Genomic DNA, 17,066 nt, shown 5'->3' on the forward strand with positions numbered 1-17,066 from the left:
TTGTCTAAGCTATGCATATGACTTTTTTTTTTTTTTTTTTTTTTAAGATTTTATTGGGGAAGGGGAACAGGACTTTATTGGGGAACAGTGTGTACTTCCAGGACTTTTTTTTTTCCAAGTCAAGTTGTTGTCCTGTCAATCTTAGTTGTGGAGGGCGTCGTTCAGCTTCAAGTTGTTGTCCTTTCAGTCTTAGTTGTGGCGGGTGCAGCTCAGCTCCAGGTCCAGTTGCTGTTGCTAGTTGCAGGGGCGCAGCCCACCATCCCATGTGGGAGTTGAACCGGCAACCTTGTGGTTGAGAGGACACGCTCCAACCAACCGAGCCATCTGGGAGCTCAGCGGCAGCTCAGCTCAAGGTGCCGTGTTCAATCTTAGTTGCAAAGGGCACAGCCCACCATCCCTTGCAGGACTTGAGGAGTTGAACCAGCAACCTTGTGTTTGACAGCCCACTGACCCATGTGGGAATCGAACCGGCAGCCTTCAGAGTTAGGAGCATGGAGCTCCAACCACCTAAGCCACTGGCCTGGCCCCCATATGACTTTTTTAAACAGAGCCGATGGAGTGGCATAAATAAGTTTTCAAGAAAAAATTATTTTCTCTTTTATAAATTAAATAGATTTAAATTTACTTATAAGGTGTTAAGCTTGAGCCACATATATCTCAGGTTTTTTAGAAAAGATTTCATGAAAAAAGATTTTATGAAAAAAGGTTTGATGAATTTCTTTATATATTGTTAGGCCTGTGGCATTGCTTAGCTTTGAAAGAACGTGATGCAAAAGACCACCAGTCATCTTGTTTCACCCATATGAATCTGACTTTAGTATTTTACTTTTCAAATCTATATAAAAGAAAGCTTAAAAAAATTAAAACCGGGGATGGCCAGTTAACTCAATTGGTTAGAACACAAAGCTCGTAATACCAGGGTTGCTGGTTTGATTCCCACATGGGCCACTGTGAGCTGCGCCCTCCACAACCAGATTGAAACACCTACTTAATTTGGAGCTTATGGGTCCTGGAAAAACACACTTAAAATAAATAAAAGTTAAAAAAAATTAAAACCATTACTGATGGATGCTATCTTATGAACACTTGTTATTTGTAAATACGAACATATAAAATAGATACGTTGAGGCTTAGTTGAGTACAAAACAGTTGTTTCCTCTAAATAGTTATCTCAGTGTATTTCAACCATGACTTAATTAGAATTTTTTCAAAACTATGTCTCTTGTTTAAAGCAAAGTGTTTCTATACTTCAACAGCCTTAATTCTTCAGGGAACATGGTAGGGGTTTACATAAATATATAAATTTAGTATCTCTATTTTAAAGATCTGTCTATTCAGTATGTTTTGGAGTTAGTTCTTATATTCTCTCTTCCTTTGGCACATTTGTCTTTATTCAGAATTGCTTCTCTTTTCTACATATGTCACAATTGTTCTCTATAGTAAACCTAGATGGAAGGGACCTTGAAATATGTGGACTGATTGTGTGGTTGAGAAGAGAGGGAAGGTCAGAAGTGTTTGGGGGGAGTGATAGAGTAGGGAGTTGGAAAAATAATTACATTCACACAACTGTGTATCCCTTAGGGAAGAGAAGTGTTTCAGACTATAGGCCACAAAGCCTAAGCATGTTTTAAACTCTTTAATTAATTAATTAATTAATTAATTTATTTATTTTAAATTATTGGGGTGACAATTGTTAGTAAAATTACATAGATTTCAGGTGTACAATTCTGTATCACATCATCTATAAATTACATTGTGTGTTCACCACCCAGAGTCAGTTCTCCTTAAACTCTTTTAATAACCCTTGGTCATATTCCAAAATTGTGAGACAGAGTTTTAAAGTTTTCTACTTAAATTGAGGGTGAGCGAGTTTTGTTTTAGTTTGGTGTTTTCTATTATTTATGAAATGCTATTGTTCATTTGTAAAATGGAATAAAAGAGCAGAAGCGCTGGTAAATAGGATGGTGGAATTGTGAAAGTGGACAGTTTCTAAACTTCTTCTGAATCAGTTCTTTGTAGTTGTCTTATTGCTTTGAAGGCAAATACCAGTATGTCAGCTACTACCATGTTTGAATGGGAGTCGGGTGGTTTATTGCCTCTTAGTTCTGCAGCTTTTCTCTATTAACATTTGTAATTGAGAGGTAATGGTAGATGTATTTTGGAAAATGATCACTGATATTATTGGCCCCTGTTTAATTTGATACTCTTTGGAGATAGGTTAATTGACACTCTAAAAAGTGGGTGTGGCATAACATCTAATGCATAAAATATGTATTATTTTTCTCTGCTCTATCATCGACAATGTATAAGTTTTTTCCATTAAATTTATAATTAAAAAATAATACTATTCACATTAATGAACAATTGTGTTTTTTTGGATTGCCATCAATGATTTTATGGTTGTCTCTTGATTTTCATTTTTACATCAAAGTAAGTGGAAGTAGTTTAAGATGAACTGAAGTACGTGTTTATCATATAAAGTAGTTGAAATAGCTAAATGAAAGTGAACAAATACCAATATCACATTAGGATAAAAATTTTGTGGAATTTAAGGAATCTTAAATACTTTTATTTCTGTATATATTACCATTATTCAAAAGATGGAATACTTCTACAATTTTTTATTTATAATTGGAGTTAGTTTAAACATGTGTATTGTTTGGTTAGCCTGTAAATGAGAAATAGGCATTGTCACTCAAATTTTGTAGTTTTTTGTGATATCTCTTTATTTACAGTCCATATAGCTCAGTGTATTTGAATCTGAAAGCACTTGGAATTGCAATTACAGAATCAGGTGTAGTGCACAATTAAACAAAATTTTGTTCTTTGACATCATGCTTGGTATTACCAAAATTGTCCTTTATATATAAATACTAAAGCCTTTAGATGAGATATTGATGTGGAACAGTATATCTGCAGAATAGCTTATCCATTGATTGTTTTGTTAATTGTAGAGCTTTATTAACATTAAGCTTATCAAACTTGGTGTCATTCACAGTGAGACCACATGGCAGTATGTACTTCTGATGCGATGTAATATGAACTGTACTGAGTTACCTAAAGTGTTTGACCTCAATGTAATCAGACGTAGGTTTAGTTTCTACCTTACAGAAAATATAGTAACTAGAAGAACAAGTTAAGTTACACCACTAAGGAATAATCAAATCAACAATATGGAACTTTTATAAGACAACTGGCCCATTTTCTTTAAAATACCAATGTTACAGAAAGTAAAAATGGTGTCATATAGAGTGGTGGGGGATAGTTTTAGAATAAAGAGACTAAAGGATTAGAATAAAGAGACTAAAGGAACATAAGAATTATGCTGCAATCTATGACCTGTTTTGAAGCTATGAAAGATGTTTTGGGAGCAGTTGGAAAAATTTGAATGCAGATTGGATATTAGCTGATAAAAGAGAATTGATTATTTTTCCTTGGCGTGACGATCAGTTGAAGTTGTATTGGAGAATGGCCTTATTTTTAAGAGATGCTGGAGTATGTAGGCGTAAAGTATTACCGTGTTTCCCGAAAATAAGACCTAGCCGGACTATACTATATTATATTACTATAATATAATACCGGGTCATACATTAATTTTTGCTCCAAAAGATGCATTAGAGCTGATGGTCTGGCTAGGTCTTATTATTTTCAGGGAAACACGGTATGATGTTTCTAACTTACTTTGAAATGGTTCAACCAAAACAAAATTATTTGTAATAAGTAACATCTATCTGTTTTGGTCAATCTGTTCAAAGGTGGGTGTGATTGCCCATCCGGGAATTTATTTGGCTATTGAGACAGATGACACAATGCACTCACTAATTAATATGAGTACTGTTTATTTAGAACTCACAATAAACTGGGGATTCCCAGGAGGGGAAGGGCTTATGTGGGGATTTGATGAACAGGGAACAGGCAGGAGTGGGTGTGGGAAGCTAAAGAAGATGGATGGGGGACTGGACTTTTATTGTGATTAAGAGTTGAAAGATGGAACAATCCTCTTTATTAGACTAGCTATAGATAGATATAGTAAACATGATGAAATATTAACAATTATTGAATCTAGATGATGAGTGTAAATATGGGTGTTCATTATTCTATTTCAACTCTTGTGTATCTTTGACAATTTTTATAATAGAAAATATTTACATGTAAATTTAAGAAAGTTTTAGAATTACGTGATTATTTCTATTTCAGCAACCAAAGGACACAATGAGATTAGATGAAACAATGCTGGTCAAACAGTTGCTGCCAGAAATCTGCCATTTTCTTCACACCTGTCGTGAAGGAAACCAACATGCAGCTGAACTTCGGAATTCTGCCTCTGGGGTTTTGTTTTCTCTCAGCTGCAACAACTTCAATGCAGTCTTTAGTCGCATTTCTACCAGGTTAGTGTATAAATCTACATAGGACTGTTGCAAGTAATATAAATTTTAGAAGTCTTTCTTTAGTCCATATTAAAATAAAAAGTTGACAGAAATGAGTTTGACCTGGGCTTTTGTAGAAATTTTATACATTGATCTCTTAAATTTGTATTATGTAACATTGTGATATTGATATGTACAATTAAATATGAGTATCGTTATAAACTTGAAAGTCTAAATTTTAGGAAAAAAATGTCACCCATGACCGGGTTTTTTTTTTTTTTTTTTTTAACACTATGTATGAATTTTTGGTTTGGCTTTTTAACATATTACTTCTTTAAAGGAAATTAGCCAATCAGATAGAATAATTGATAAGAGTAGTCAGAATTCTAATGATCTCACAACTCTGCTCCTTATTATAAGATCCTAAGTTACCAAAAAAAACCAAAAAAAACCCAAAAAACCAAAAAACAACCCAAAACAAAAAAGAAACCCAGAAATATGGAAGTGAATAATTTCAAAGTAGAAATTTCCAGAAAGTGGACTGTGTTTTAAGTGTATGAACTGTAAAAGCTCCCATTTGTTGAACATTTACAGCATATGCTGTCGTGTTTTATTCTCATAGTTTCCCTGAAATGTAGGTGATACTTCTCCCATTTTACAGGTAAGGAAACTGCTGTATTTTGCCATGTATGATGCACTCCTGTGTAAAAACACACATTTTTGGCCCACACTTTCAGAGAAAAATATCTTTCATTTTAATTTAATTTTTTAATTCAAAGTTTTGTTTACATTTAGGTACTGTTTTTTTGTATTATAAAGGTATTTTAGCATTTATTTTTTAACATGTTATGGTACAAGAAATTTTATGTATCAAATAATTACAAAACACAAGAACAGATACAAGGTACAAGAAATTTTATGTATCCATAACAAATTTACGATATTTATGCATCGTTGAAGGCCAAGAACTCTTCGTTGTTGCAAGTTCATTTTAAGTTCAACAAAACCTATTATCGTATTCCAGGGTGTTATTTTGTATACAGATAACGTTATTGATTTCTGGAGTCACACTTTTAACTCATAAAGCATAAATTAAAGAATTAAAAACATTTATATAGATACGGAATTAGTACTACCCATGTATAATGCACATCCTTATTTCCCCCTCACAAATTTGGGCTAAAAAGTGCGCATTATACACAGCAAAATACAGTAATACCCAAAGAAGATATCAAGATGATAGGCCAAAATGGATGTCCCAAAATTTCTAAGTCAGACTGGCTCCAGAGTCTATTAGTTTTATTATATCAGATTTGCAGCTTCCCTATAGGTCTATTTTAGCCACCTTTTGGTGAAATCCTTTTTTATAATGTACTGCTATGCTTTAAAATTATATGATAAATATAATTTGAGCTTTCATTGATTATTAAAAATCATTATGTGATCATTAGCTGTGATATGCTACGGAGAAATTGGCATAGTCAGTGCTCTATGGAATAGAATTATAACTGACAATGGCAAATAACTCTGGAACTTGCTTTCGTGCAAATGATTTGCCTTTCTTATGAAAGTAGAGTCAAATGGATCCTTAATTATGACCCAGTAGGAAGTATAAATCACTGAGCGTTCAGTGAATCAAAGAATAATACAGAATAGAGAAAAATATTCCTTTTTGCTCATTGGTATTTGCATCTTTTGACTTGTCTGTTGTATGAACAGTGGACTTCTGTAAGCAGATTCATTTATTCTCCTGTTGTTTTCCAACAGGTATGGATGAGAATATGCATCATAATTTGAGAATTTGTGTTTTGGTGGTTTGGGGGAATTGGCTAACTTCAAAATCCTGTAGTCTTTTTAATAAAAAATGGCATTTCTATTAGAATCATGATGGTAGGCAATAATATTCTTCAACCTCTCATCAGAACTCTGGGTGCAAATAAAATTAAAATTTTACTTAACGGCATAATATGATTGGTAATGTTTGTAATGTTTATACAATATACAGTGTTTTCATGAAATCTTTTGAGTGATAACATTTCATATTCTGAGGAATAATATACTCTTTGAAGCACCAAGGTAACAAACGCCTAGGGACTAGGGGTGCAAAAATTATAAAAAACAAAACCCCTTCTTTCGGTGACTACTAGACCAGCCTTACTGTGTGAAATAATCTTACGTTGAAGGTAGGAGAAGAATACAATGTTTTTCAGTCTATCCAAACATGAGTTGCTTTATAAAACACAGCATATTGTTCCCCCTTTGAAAACTCGAGAAGTTTTCTAGGCACCTAAGGTCTTATTTTGCAGCATTAGCACATGTAAAAATAGACAACTTTTGTGTATTTCCTGAATCTAGTTCACTGTTTCCAGAATAGAAGTTGTGTCTCCAGAAAACCAGTTTCTTTAGCTTTCTGAGGACAGACTGCTCAGAAATGGGATCTATGAAATACGTGTTTCAGACAACTGCATTTGCTCTTTCATTTAGCTTGTGCCAGAAATAGGAGCTGATCTTGTTAGAGAACCACTCACCTATAAAACCATTATGATGGTTTACTTTAGATGGAGAGATCTTATGACATTGCTGTTATAGCATTAGGTGACTTAAAATATGCAAGTGACTAGAATGGCAGTTCTTTTCTAAAGATTGATTTTATATCTCATATCTAATAGGTGAATCAATATCATAAAAATTAATTGTGTTAGACCATTCTACTTGTCTGCAAATGTTTCTCTATTAGGATTAACATTAGCTTTTGATATTTCTGACTTTCGCTTTTCTTTAAGGGAATGTGGGCTAAGATCTTAAGCTAACTTTATTATTCTGCCAAAGTATACCATGTTCTGTGGCTTATGGTACTCTTTCATGGAGAGGATTAGCTGCTTTCTCCACAGAATTACTGTATAACTGCACTAGATCTAACTGTTTTTTAGTGGGAGGGCCCTGCAGAGTATCTAATTTGGCATACTACCAGAAGCAGAACACCCAGTGACTTTAAAAGTTGTATTTGATTCTTTTGTTATACAAATCTGCTGTGCTTTTTTTATGGTTTCTTATTCTTTTTAATAGTTTTAAATTTCTTGTATGTCTCTAATCATTTAAAACATACTTATATTCTCCTTAAGACTGTTAAATGATCTCATTTATTTATGTGTGCCATCTCTTCTTCATAGTGAATTATTTCCCCTCTGTTTTATAAACTCTGATTACAAATTCACCTCTAGTGCAGTCTGCATTTTCTTTGGGAATCTCTTGCATTTGCGTTTGTCCAGTGCCCAGCTCTGGAAATATTTTTTTGTGTGAATTTCTCATCCCCAGATTGTATGGGTAGTATAACTGTGGACCTCAAACCCTTATAAGGTAATAGCCCTGGGTGTCTTTTACCCCTACTGTAAGCTTAGACAGCAGACAAACTTCCTGTGCTGGTAGCTATTCCCCTCCACCTCCCTCGCCTGTTCCCTCCATTCCTCTCTTCTTCCCTACCTCTCTTTCTCTCCTTCTCTCCCTTCCTTCCTTCATTTCCTGCTGTCTCTCTTTTTTTTTAGGGAGTGCATAGCTCTTTCTAGTCTTGTTTTATACAATGCCCCAGTTCTACTCCCTGCATCATTACGGTACAAGGCTTTGCATCCAGCCTTATGTGGACATACGCCCCAAACCCTTTAGATTAAGGAGAGGAAAAAACCTAACCATCCTCACCCTTCCTTTATTGCAAGGCCAGACCCTGCCTTCAAAACCATCCCTGGTTTTCAGTTTCCTTTTCATTTTTGGACCTGGGTGGGTGGGTGGGTGGTGTTTGTTTCACTTAATTACTTGCACTATGCATTTTAAATATCTTCCTGTTGTTCAGTTTTACCTGGTCTTTCGAGATGTTTTAGTGGTTGGTTTTCCACTTCATGTCTTTTGCTCAAACTCTTGAGTTCTCTGCTTCAGAAATAATGTTTAAGCTTCTCAAAATACCCCTTCCCTGTGGAAATAACTGACTATAAGAGGAATTAAACTTTCCTTCCATTTTTCATAGCCACAAGAATCAGCTTTTCAAAAGTTGGTGTTGCTGATTTATTAAGTTGTATTTCCTTAGGCGTCATATTCCATATTTTTGGGCTCTGTGCAGCAGCTGTGGAATTTTTAGCATGTAAATCATGCTAAAGGTATTGAGGACCTTCTCGTTCCCAGTGTGTACTGCTAAGCTTTTCTTACCCTGATATGAAGAGCTTTAGTGTAAGTGCTTAGAATAATTTTAATGTTACCTATACATCTGTAGGGTAAAGCAAGTGGAAGAATTTGAGAAGGAAGGAATAGGATTGATTTCATTTTTAGCAACTGACGGTTTAGTGTGATGATTCATGTCAGTTTTAAACTGCACTAAAATGGTTACAATTCGAGTTAATATTATGAATAAGAGTATATTATATTTGTGCCTTTTCACCATCTCTCTTTCTCTCTGCATTTATGAAAGTTAGTAATTCCGTTCTGCTTACATTTTTTGATATTTATTAATTGAAATGAGCATGCCTCATTAGGGAGCACAATTCAATAGATCAGCAATATCAGGTTTTGAGAAAGGAGTCTTTATGGTTGTTAGTGAAAAATGGAAGAAAACTTTAACCTCTTTTACTTAGGCTTAAGTGAATTTTTATTATGTTTTAACAATCTTTATTTTTGTTGTGTTAAATTTTTCTACATTTGTGATGACTTCGTATTTAATATAAGGGACATTTTGGGTTTAGGAATATTCTTAATCTTAAAAGCTTAAGTTCTGTGAGGGAGGGACGTTCATCAAATAATCACATAAACACATTTACAGACTATGAGAAGTGCAATGAAAAAAGGCTTATTCATTTTTCTCAGTACAAAGTAAATGTATCCTGTAAATGTAGATCAAATACGATCTTTATCTAATATAATCTGCAGGGCATATGTTCCAAGGCCCCCAGGAGAGGCCTGGCACCACGGATGGTGGCAAATCCTTCATGTGCTATGTTTTTTCTATACGTACACACCTTTTCACGTAAAGGAATCACCTTACAGCTTCTCTTTGGCACATCCAAATTGCCAGCATCACTACTTAGGCACTTTAGGGCCATTACTAAGTAAATAAGGGCTCCTTAAACACAAACACTGTGATACCGTGATGGCTGATGGGATAACTAAGACAGCTCCTCAGTGAGTATTGGCGAGGGGGCAGGTGCTGTATGCAACGTGGCTGGCTATGCTGGACAAACGGGTGATTTACTTCCCAGGCAGGACGGAGCAGACGGCACGAGATTCCATCATGCTACACGTGATGAGCACTTAGGAATTGTTTATTTCTGGAATTTTCCAATGTAATTTTTTTGGACTGAGGTCGACCTTGGGTATCAGCAGAAAGCAAAACCGCTGCTAAGGGGGGACTACGGTATCATTCATGTTTCTGAAGTCTCGTTGATGTGAATAGAAGTTAATAAAATTTATCTTTATTTTACTTATAATTTGAATTTTTGAGAAATTTTTATGATAGAAAAAAAATTAAAATACACATAGGATGGTATTTCAACTACCCATGCATCTCTCACTCTGCTTCAGCAGCTATCAGCATGTTGTGATTTTTAAAAAAATAAAAGTTTTATCTATTTAAAGTGTACGACATGATTTGATATAAATATGCATAGTGAAGTTAACTGGATTACCATGGTTTCTTTCATCATGTTCACTAAATTTTGTTATCTTCCTTTTGATTTTCATAAGAAATATTTTTATTTGTATACGTGTGTATTTTTTCTTATAAACTCATCATTGGGGGTGAGAAGAACCTGTTCAATTCAGAATTTTGGACTATCCTAAGACTTACATTGATAAATTATTTTTGGTTTTTACTTTTCAGGTTACAGGAATTGACTGTTTGTTCAGAAGACAATGTTGATGTTCATGATATAGAATTGTTGCAATATATCAACGTGGATTGTGCAAAATTAAAACGACTCTTGAAGGGTACGTTTAAATGTATGATCTATCTGAAATTAATCACTGTGTGTGAAAAACCAGTATTTTGAATGTACTAATTGTGTTGAGCTACAACATTAAAGTGGATTTTATAATGCAAATGTCCCTGTGAAATGAACAATAATACACTGATGGTTCAACCAGTTTTGAAACTTTGAAAACACTACGACAGAGAAAATGAGTATCTTAAATCTTGGCAATGGAAAATTTTGTTCAACTACAATTTTTGCTTTTAATAAAGAGAATTAAAAAAAAGAGGATATAAGGGTGATGTTTAATTTTTTTAGAATTTCATCTCGAAGGATACCCATAGGTTATTGAAGTTATCTATTTAGCTATTGTAGTACTTAAAGCAGATAGTGTAGCAGGATGACTAAGTTTCACTTCAGAAGATGAAGGAACCAGAAGATTGTGATCTTATGAGAGGAGGAATTGAGTCAGGAATCTCATTTCTAACATTTCTGTTTTCAGCTCTGTTATTGACTGATTTTGCAGCGTTACAAAGTTTCTTACACTTTCAGTGCCTAGTTTTGCTTCCTTGTAGAACATGTCAATGGTAGTCCTACTTGGGAATATTTTAATGCCTAATGTGTGATTTTAAATGTTTGGGAAGTGCTTTTTATGATTAGGTTGATTGAAATAAACTATCAGAGAGAATTGAGAGGTTTTTTTTGTGGTAAGCAGGGAAGTGTTAATACAAGTCAAATATCAATGAGCATTAGCATTGTTAATAAACATTGAGTACAAGTACCTAACTTCATTTTACAAAAATTGTGTTTTAGTTTTATGTAATATTGGATCCCAGCTAACTTAAACATGGAACCTTATATGATTCACACTTCTTTTTATTTTACGTTGTGTATTGATTAAGGAATTGTCAATAGTGTTTTTAATGTTTGACCTAAAATGAGATTTAGTTATATTAACTTTGAAAACCTCAGCAGTTCTTCAGTGTAATTTTCAAAATGCTTGTTTAGTTTTCTTAACATTTGCTTTAAACTCAATAAGTAGTTCACCAGAGATGTAAAAAGGCTATATCTATATGGATGAATGCTGTAAAACTGTGTTCTATCTATATTACCCTTGTTCACAATGTTTAATTTTAGGTCATTAGCCTTATAAAACCAAGCAACAATTATATCATTTTCTAGTAACTTTAATAAAGGAAACAATGAATCATTTTATCTATTACATCAAAATATGGACGAATATTCAGCAATTATTTTAGATTATAAGGAACCACCACTCAATTCATAGTTGAAATTTCACGATTTTAATCTCTCTCATGAAACACTGACAAATTAAGGAAGTGATTGTCCGTGAGTGGCAGAACCATGGATGATGTTTTAACTTTCCCTTAGACTATTGTTTATGTCTTGAATTTTCTACGCTGACCATGTGTTTTATGCTTTTTTAAAAAGCGAGCCCTTATTAAAAACAAAACAAAGGAAAAAAACTCACAACAACCTTTGAAGTTCAAGGCATATTTTCTTTTTATTGAGTTTTGTTTTTAGTTGACTCAGCCAGTGAGTTTTTGGTTTATATTAATTGTCTTTACCTTTATATTGCTTACAAATAATACAGGAACAAAAGTCTGTATGTGAAAGGAAAGGTTTTTTTTATTAGTAGCTCTGAATTAGTAGTTCTAACTAATTAACCTAGAGTTAATTTTAAAACTTTTTTCCCCTCCAGAAACAGCATTTAAATTTAAAGCCCTAAAGAAGGTTGCACAGTTAGCAGTTATAAATAGCCTGGAAAAAGTAAGTTATAACCTCTTTGGTATTAAAGTTTTGTTAATTTTTGGCTATAAATGTTGCTGTCTTTAGTATTTCGAATCAAAAAGTCATGATTTGAGTGATTATGTCACATTAATTTTTAGGAAGAATGCATTGCAATATTCTTACAAAGGAAATTAGAAGTTTTTGATATAATTGGAGCCGTATGACACTTTATTTACTATGTTAAAAAGATATCCCTGCTTTCAGATACAAACATATGTTTTATTATTTGTAGGCATTTTGGAACTGGGTAGAAAATTATCCAGATGAATTTACAAAGCTATACCAGATTCCACAGACTGATATGGCTGGTAAGGATAAAATTTTTTTTTTTTCTCTTTTAAACTCCTACTCTTTCCAAGTTATTTTTGTTATTAGGATGTTTTTACATCCTTTCCACTGATGTCAAATAGGAAGTATTTTTCTCTTATATTTCTAATTATCCTCAACTCTTTTCCTTTGAGCAAATAGATAAAGACGTTTGAAACAAAGGACTAATCTTTCATTAGAGTTGTGAATTGGGTATTTGATGCCTCTTTGTTGTAGAGAAGCACTTTTTTGTGCTCTGAGGCTTTATTTTGTATTTAAAGTGATATGTATAAAGTGGTAATATCCTTACCTAGAATTCTCAAGACACAACTGCAAGGCAGAGAACACAGACTCCTAGAGAGCTTTGGTCATTCCCTTTGGGAAGTCTTTGTTCCTTGGGTATATCACACTTTGCAATAAGATCCTGCACATTGAGACTAAGCGTATGTTTGGACGTTCTAAAATGTGGGCTTTTCTAGGATGGATCAAAATAGTTCTTCTAATACATGGACAATATAACATTGCTTGTCTGCTTATCCGAATGAATTCATTTAATTGTTTAAGTGAACTTCCAAGTTTATTTTTTAAAAATGTGGCCTTCGGATTTTTGGATCATGCCAGCTTTTAATGCCAGAGATTGTCTTCTCATCTAATGACATCATTTAATATTTATATTTTTCACATAGAGTGTGCAGAAAAGCTGTTTGACTTGGTGGATGGTTTTGCTGAAAGCACCAAACGTAAAGCAGCAGTTTGGCCCCTACAAATCATTCTTCTTATCTTGTGTCCAGAAATAATCCAGGATATATCCAAGGATGTGGTTGATGAAAACAACATGAATAAGGTGAGGAGGGCAAAATTATTTCCATATGTCCAGATGTGAAGCAGTTTATTTTACTCAAAGTTTGTATTACTTTAGGCTTAGCATTCTGTAAGCACAGTATTTCAGGGGACCATTTCTAATTACAGTCATTTTAGGTCTCTGTTTGCTGACCTTAGCTGAGACATAGTCACACATAAATTTATTTGGAGGGAAAATAAGTGATACCACTCATTAATTAAAGATTTAAAACAATCTGGTTTCATTCTTTTACCAGAGAAGACTAAATGGTACTTCTGTTAAACATAATTCCTCTTATAATCACTGCAAAGGTTGCCCTAGTTGAATTCATCACTTTTGTGGTATATTTGCATGTACTTAGGTGTGTATCCACTTGGTGTTAATGAAATTGTCTGGTAACTCTTTTTAGGTATTTTAGAACAGTTTCCACAGCTTTTTATTAGGAAGGCAGAGTACCACATATGCCATCTATAGTGAAATTGGCACCATAACAACTGGTAATACTAAGGGGTGCTTACAAGATTAATACCTGGGTATTAATCTTACATTTTAATTGAATTTCTGTATGCAGTTTATTTTGCTAATACATTTTTTTTTCAACTTTTGGAGAAATACTCTTAGCTGACTAAACATAAAATGGGCTCCTGCATGTTTTGCCTATGGATGGAGAGGTTCAAAATCAGCTGAATGATTCAATGCTTTATAGAAATATAAGATAGGGAATTTATGCATTGATGTGTAAATAAATGAACTAGGTAATTCTTGAGAGTCTGTGATGCTGTGGTACTCCATTTGGGTCTATATCCCAACTTTTCCATTGTGAGGACACCATCTTTCATGTTAGATTGTTTTGGAGCCCTTCAAAATAGTAATTTTTTTTTGTTTTTATTGGGAAAATAAAGGTAAAAAGCTGCTATAAAGTCAGTAGTCCTTTTAAGTGAATTTGTATTTTAATAATCACAACAATATCTTTGCAAATGTTTATTGGTCACTTGTGTATTTTCTGTGAATTTCTCATTTTTCTTGAATTGTTTGTCTTCTGTTGAGATTTGTGGGGGTGTGTGTGTATACTTTTTACTTGGTTTCTTCTTGTAAACTTTGTTTTATGGGTTTTTGTTTTGTTTTTGCTGTTAAGATATTTTAAAATTGTATGGAGTCAATCAGTCTTGCTTTTTTGTGTTTCCTAGCTTTTTTGGTCAGACTTCTACCCAAGATTTTATTTATTTATTTTATTGAGATGCTACTCACATGCCATAAAATTTAGACTTTTAGAGTGAACAAATCAGGGGTTTTAGAATATTCACAAAGTTGTGCAACCATCACCATTTCTAATTCCAGAATGTTTTTATCATCAGGAAAAGAAACCTCCTACCCATTAGCGGTCACTTTTTATTTTCCTCTCACTGCAGCCTCTGGCAACCATGAATCTGCTTTCTGTTTCTGTGAATTTGCCCCTTCTGGACATTTCATGTAAATGGAATCAGATAATATGTGACCTTTGCGTCTGAAACTTCCCAAGATTTTTGAAATACTCTTATACATTTTTCTCTAGTACTTTTCTAGGTTAGAAAATTTAGATTTTTAAATCTTTCTGAATTTTAAAATAGTATTATTTATTTTTTATGTATTCTCACTCTTTTCTAGTCACTTTCTTATGAGCCAGCCAGTATTAGTGGTTGATGTGTATCCTTCCATTCATATCTACTTGTTCATACAAACATTCAAATCAAAATACACCTATATACGGGCTTGGGGGGCAGGGTGAAAACAGTGACGGGATTAAGTAGTACAAGTTGGTAGTTCCAAAATAGTCATGAGGACGTAAAGTAAAGCACAGGGAATATAGTCAATGATATAGTAATAACCATATATAGTGCCAGGTGGATACTAGACTAGTTAGGGTATCACTTCTTAAATTATATAAATGTCCAACCACTATGCAGTACACCTGAAATTAATATAAAATAATATTGAGTCTCAACTGTAATTGAAAAATTAAAAAAGGGGGAAGGTGAAGGGGAATAAGAAGTTAAAGTTTCCAGGTATAAAACAGTTAAGTCATGGGGATGTAATGTACAGCATTAGAAATATAGTCAATAATATTGTACCTTGTGATAGCATAGGACTGTATCAGATGGGTGCTGGAGTTATCATGGCTATCACTTCTTTAGGTATATAAACGTTGAATAACTATGATGTACACCTGAAACTAATATAATATTGTATGCTACCTATATTTTAATAAAAATCTTTAAAAAACCAAAATACACGTATGTAAGGTAGTGATTGATTTTTCTCCCCCTATTTTTCCTGTTCTCTATTTCATTTATCTTTGCTCTAATCTTTATTATTTCCTTCCTTCTCCTAGCTTCGGGTTTACTTTGTTCTTCTTTTTCTAGTTTCTGAAGGTATACAGTTACGTTATTGATTTGAGAGCTTCCTTCTTTTTTAGTGTGAGAGTTTCTGAGTATAAATTCTTAGCACTACTTTCACTATATCCCATATGTTTATAGTGTGTTGTGTTTTCATTTTGATTTGTCTCAAGGTATTTTCTAATTTCCTTTGTGATTTTTTTTTCTTTAACCAATGATGTTTAATTTTCACCTATTTGTGAATTTTCCAGTTTTCCTTCTGCTGTTGGGATTTCTAGTTTCATTTCATTGTGATCAGAAAAGATATTTTGTATGATTTCAGTCTTTTACATTTTTTAAGACTTATTTTGTTGCCTAACATATGGGCTAACCTGGAGATTGTTCCATGTATACTTTAGAAGAATGTATATTCTGCTGTTGTTTGGTGAGTTTAGCTTTTGATATGTTATATTTGAGAATATGTGTACGTGGAAAAGTGAGGTTTTCGTTTAGGAGAAAAGCCAAGGTGAGAAATTTGTTAGTGCAAAGAGGCTGGAGATCACAAGAATGTGAAGAAGAGAATTTAGAGCAACAGAACAACCTTAATTATACTCTTAGTTAGGAGGCTGAAGGTTGAATATAGCCTGCAGTTTTAGATAAGGAGGAACAGTTTGACATTGACCATAACCCAGACAATATATTACTTAGAAATGAAAGATAATGTAAAAAGAGACTATGATCAGCTGATTTCAGGATTGAGAAGTCAACCACCTTATTTGAGAAGGACTGTTTCTTCGGTTCCTTCAATAAGTCAACAGAGCACGTGAAGAACAGATTCTGGGTTTTTGGATTTGAGACACAGTGAAATGATGACCACCATTTAAATCGAGAAGTTAAAAACCATAAACACCAATTACGCATTTTTAGAGTATGGTTTTTAGAAGCTGATAATTTGCTCCTGTATCAGATAAATCTGGCATCTGAGACACTTCACATATTTTTGCTGTATTTGAATTTTGTAGAAGTTGTTTCTGGACAGTCTACGAAAAGCGCTTGCTGGCCATGGAGGAAGCAGGCAGCTGACCGAAAGTGCTGCTATTGCCTGTGTCAAGCTGTGTAAGGCGAGCACTTACATCAACTGGGAGGATAACTCCGTCATATTCCTGCTGGTTCAGTCCATGGTGGTGGACCTGAAGGTAACATGCTGATCATTTCTTTACCACGAACCTGAAGGAAATTACAGGAGCTTTGTGCAGTTATTTATCCTGTAATGAGGTTTATCCAACGTGTGGTTATTGCTAATTGAAAATTACATGAAAAATAAATTTCCAGTAGAAGCGTTCAATTAGATAGGTTATTGTCGAAGATCACTGCTACATAACACTGAAGTTCTGAGTCTTCTCTGATAATAAGTTTCTAGGACTTGCATTTGCTGTTAGTCTTC

The 17,066-nt window shown here is 33.7% G+C and overlaps 1 protein-coding gene across 13 annotated transcripts in view; it reads left to right on the forward strand.

The window, feature by feature from the left end:
• The window catches only part of NF1 (neurofibromin 1), a 208,062-nt gene that overhangs the window by 43,618 nt on the left and 147,378 nt on the right, over positions 1–17,066 (forward strand). For all 13 annotated transcript variants that reach the window (XM_033090010.1, XM_033090014.1, XM_033090022.1 and 10 more), the window contains exons 4-9: positions 4,198–4,388; positions 10,225–10,331; positions 12,036–12,103; positions 12,357–12,432; positions 13,117–13,274; positions 16,645–16,818. In XM_033090010.1, the coding sequence (XP_032945901.1) occupies positions 4,198–4,388; positions 10,225–10,331; positions 12,036–12,103; positions 12,357–12,432; positions 13,117–13,274; positions 16,645–16,818 (774 nt within the window). The remainder of the gene's footprint in view (positions 1–4,197; positions 4,389–10,224; positions 10,332–12,035; positions 12,104–12,356; positions 12,433–13,116; positions 13,275–16,644; positions 16,819–17,066) is intronic.

The sequence above is a fragment of the Rhinolophus ferrumequinum genome, chromosome 21 (genome assembly GCF_004115265.2).
Source record: "Rhinolophus ferrumequinum isolate MPI-CBG mRhiFer1 chromosome 21, mRhiFer1_v1.p, whole genome shotgun sequence".
In the NCBI taxonomy this organism is placed as follows: domain Eukaryota; kingdom Metazoa; phylum Chordata; class Mammalia; order Chiroptera; family Rhinolophidae; genus Rhinolophus; species Rhinolophus ferrumequinum.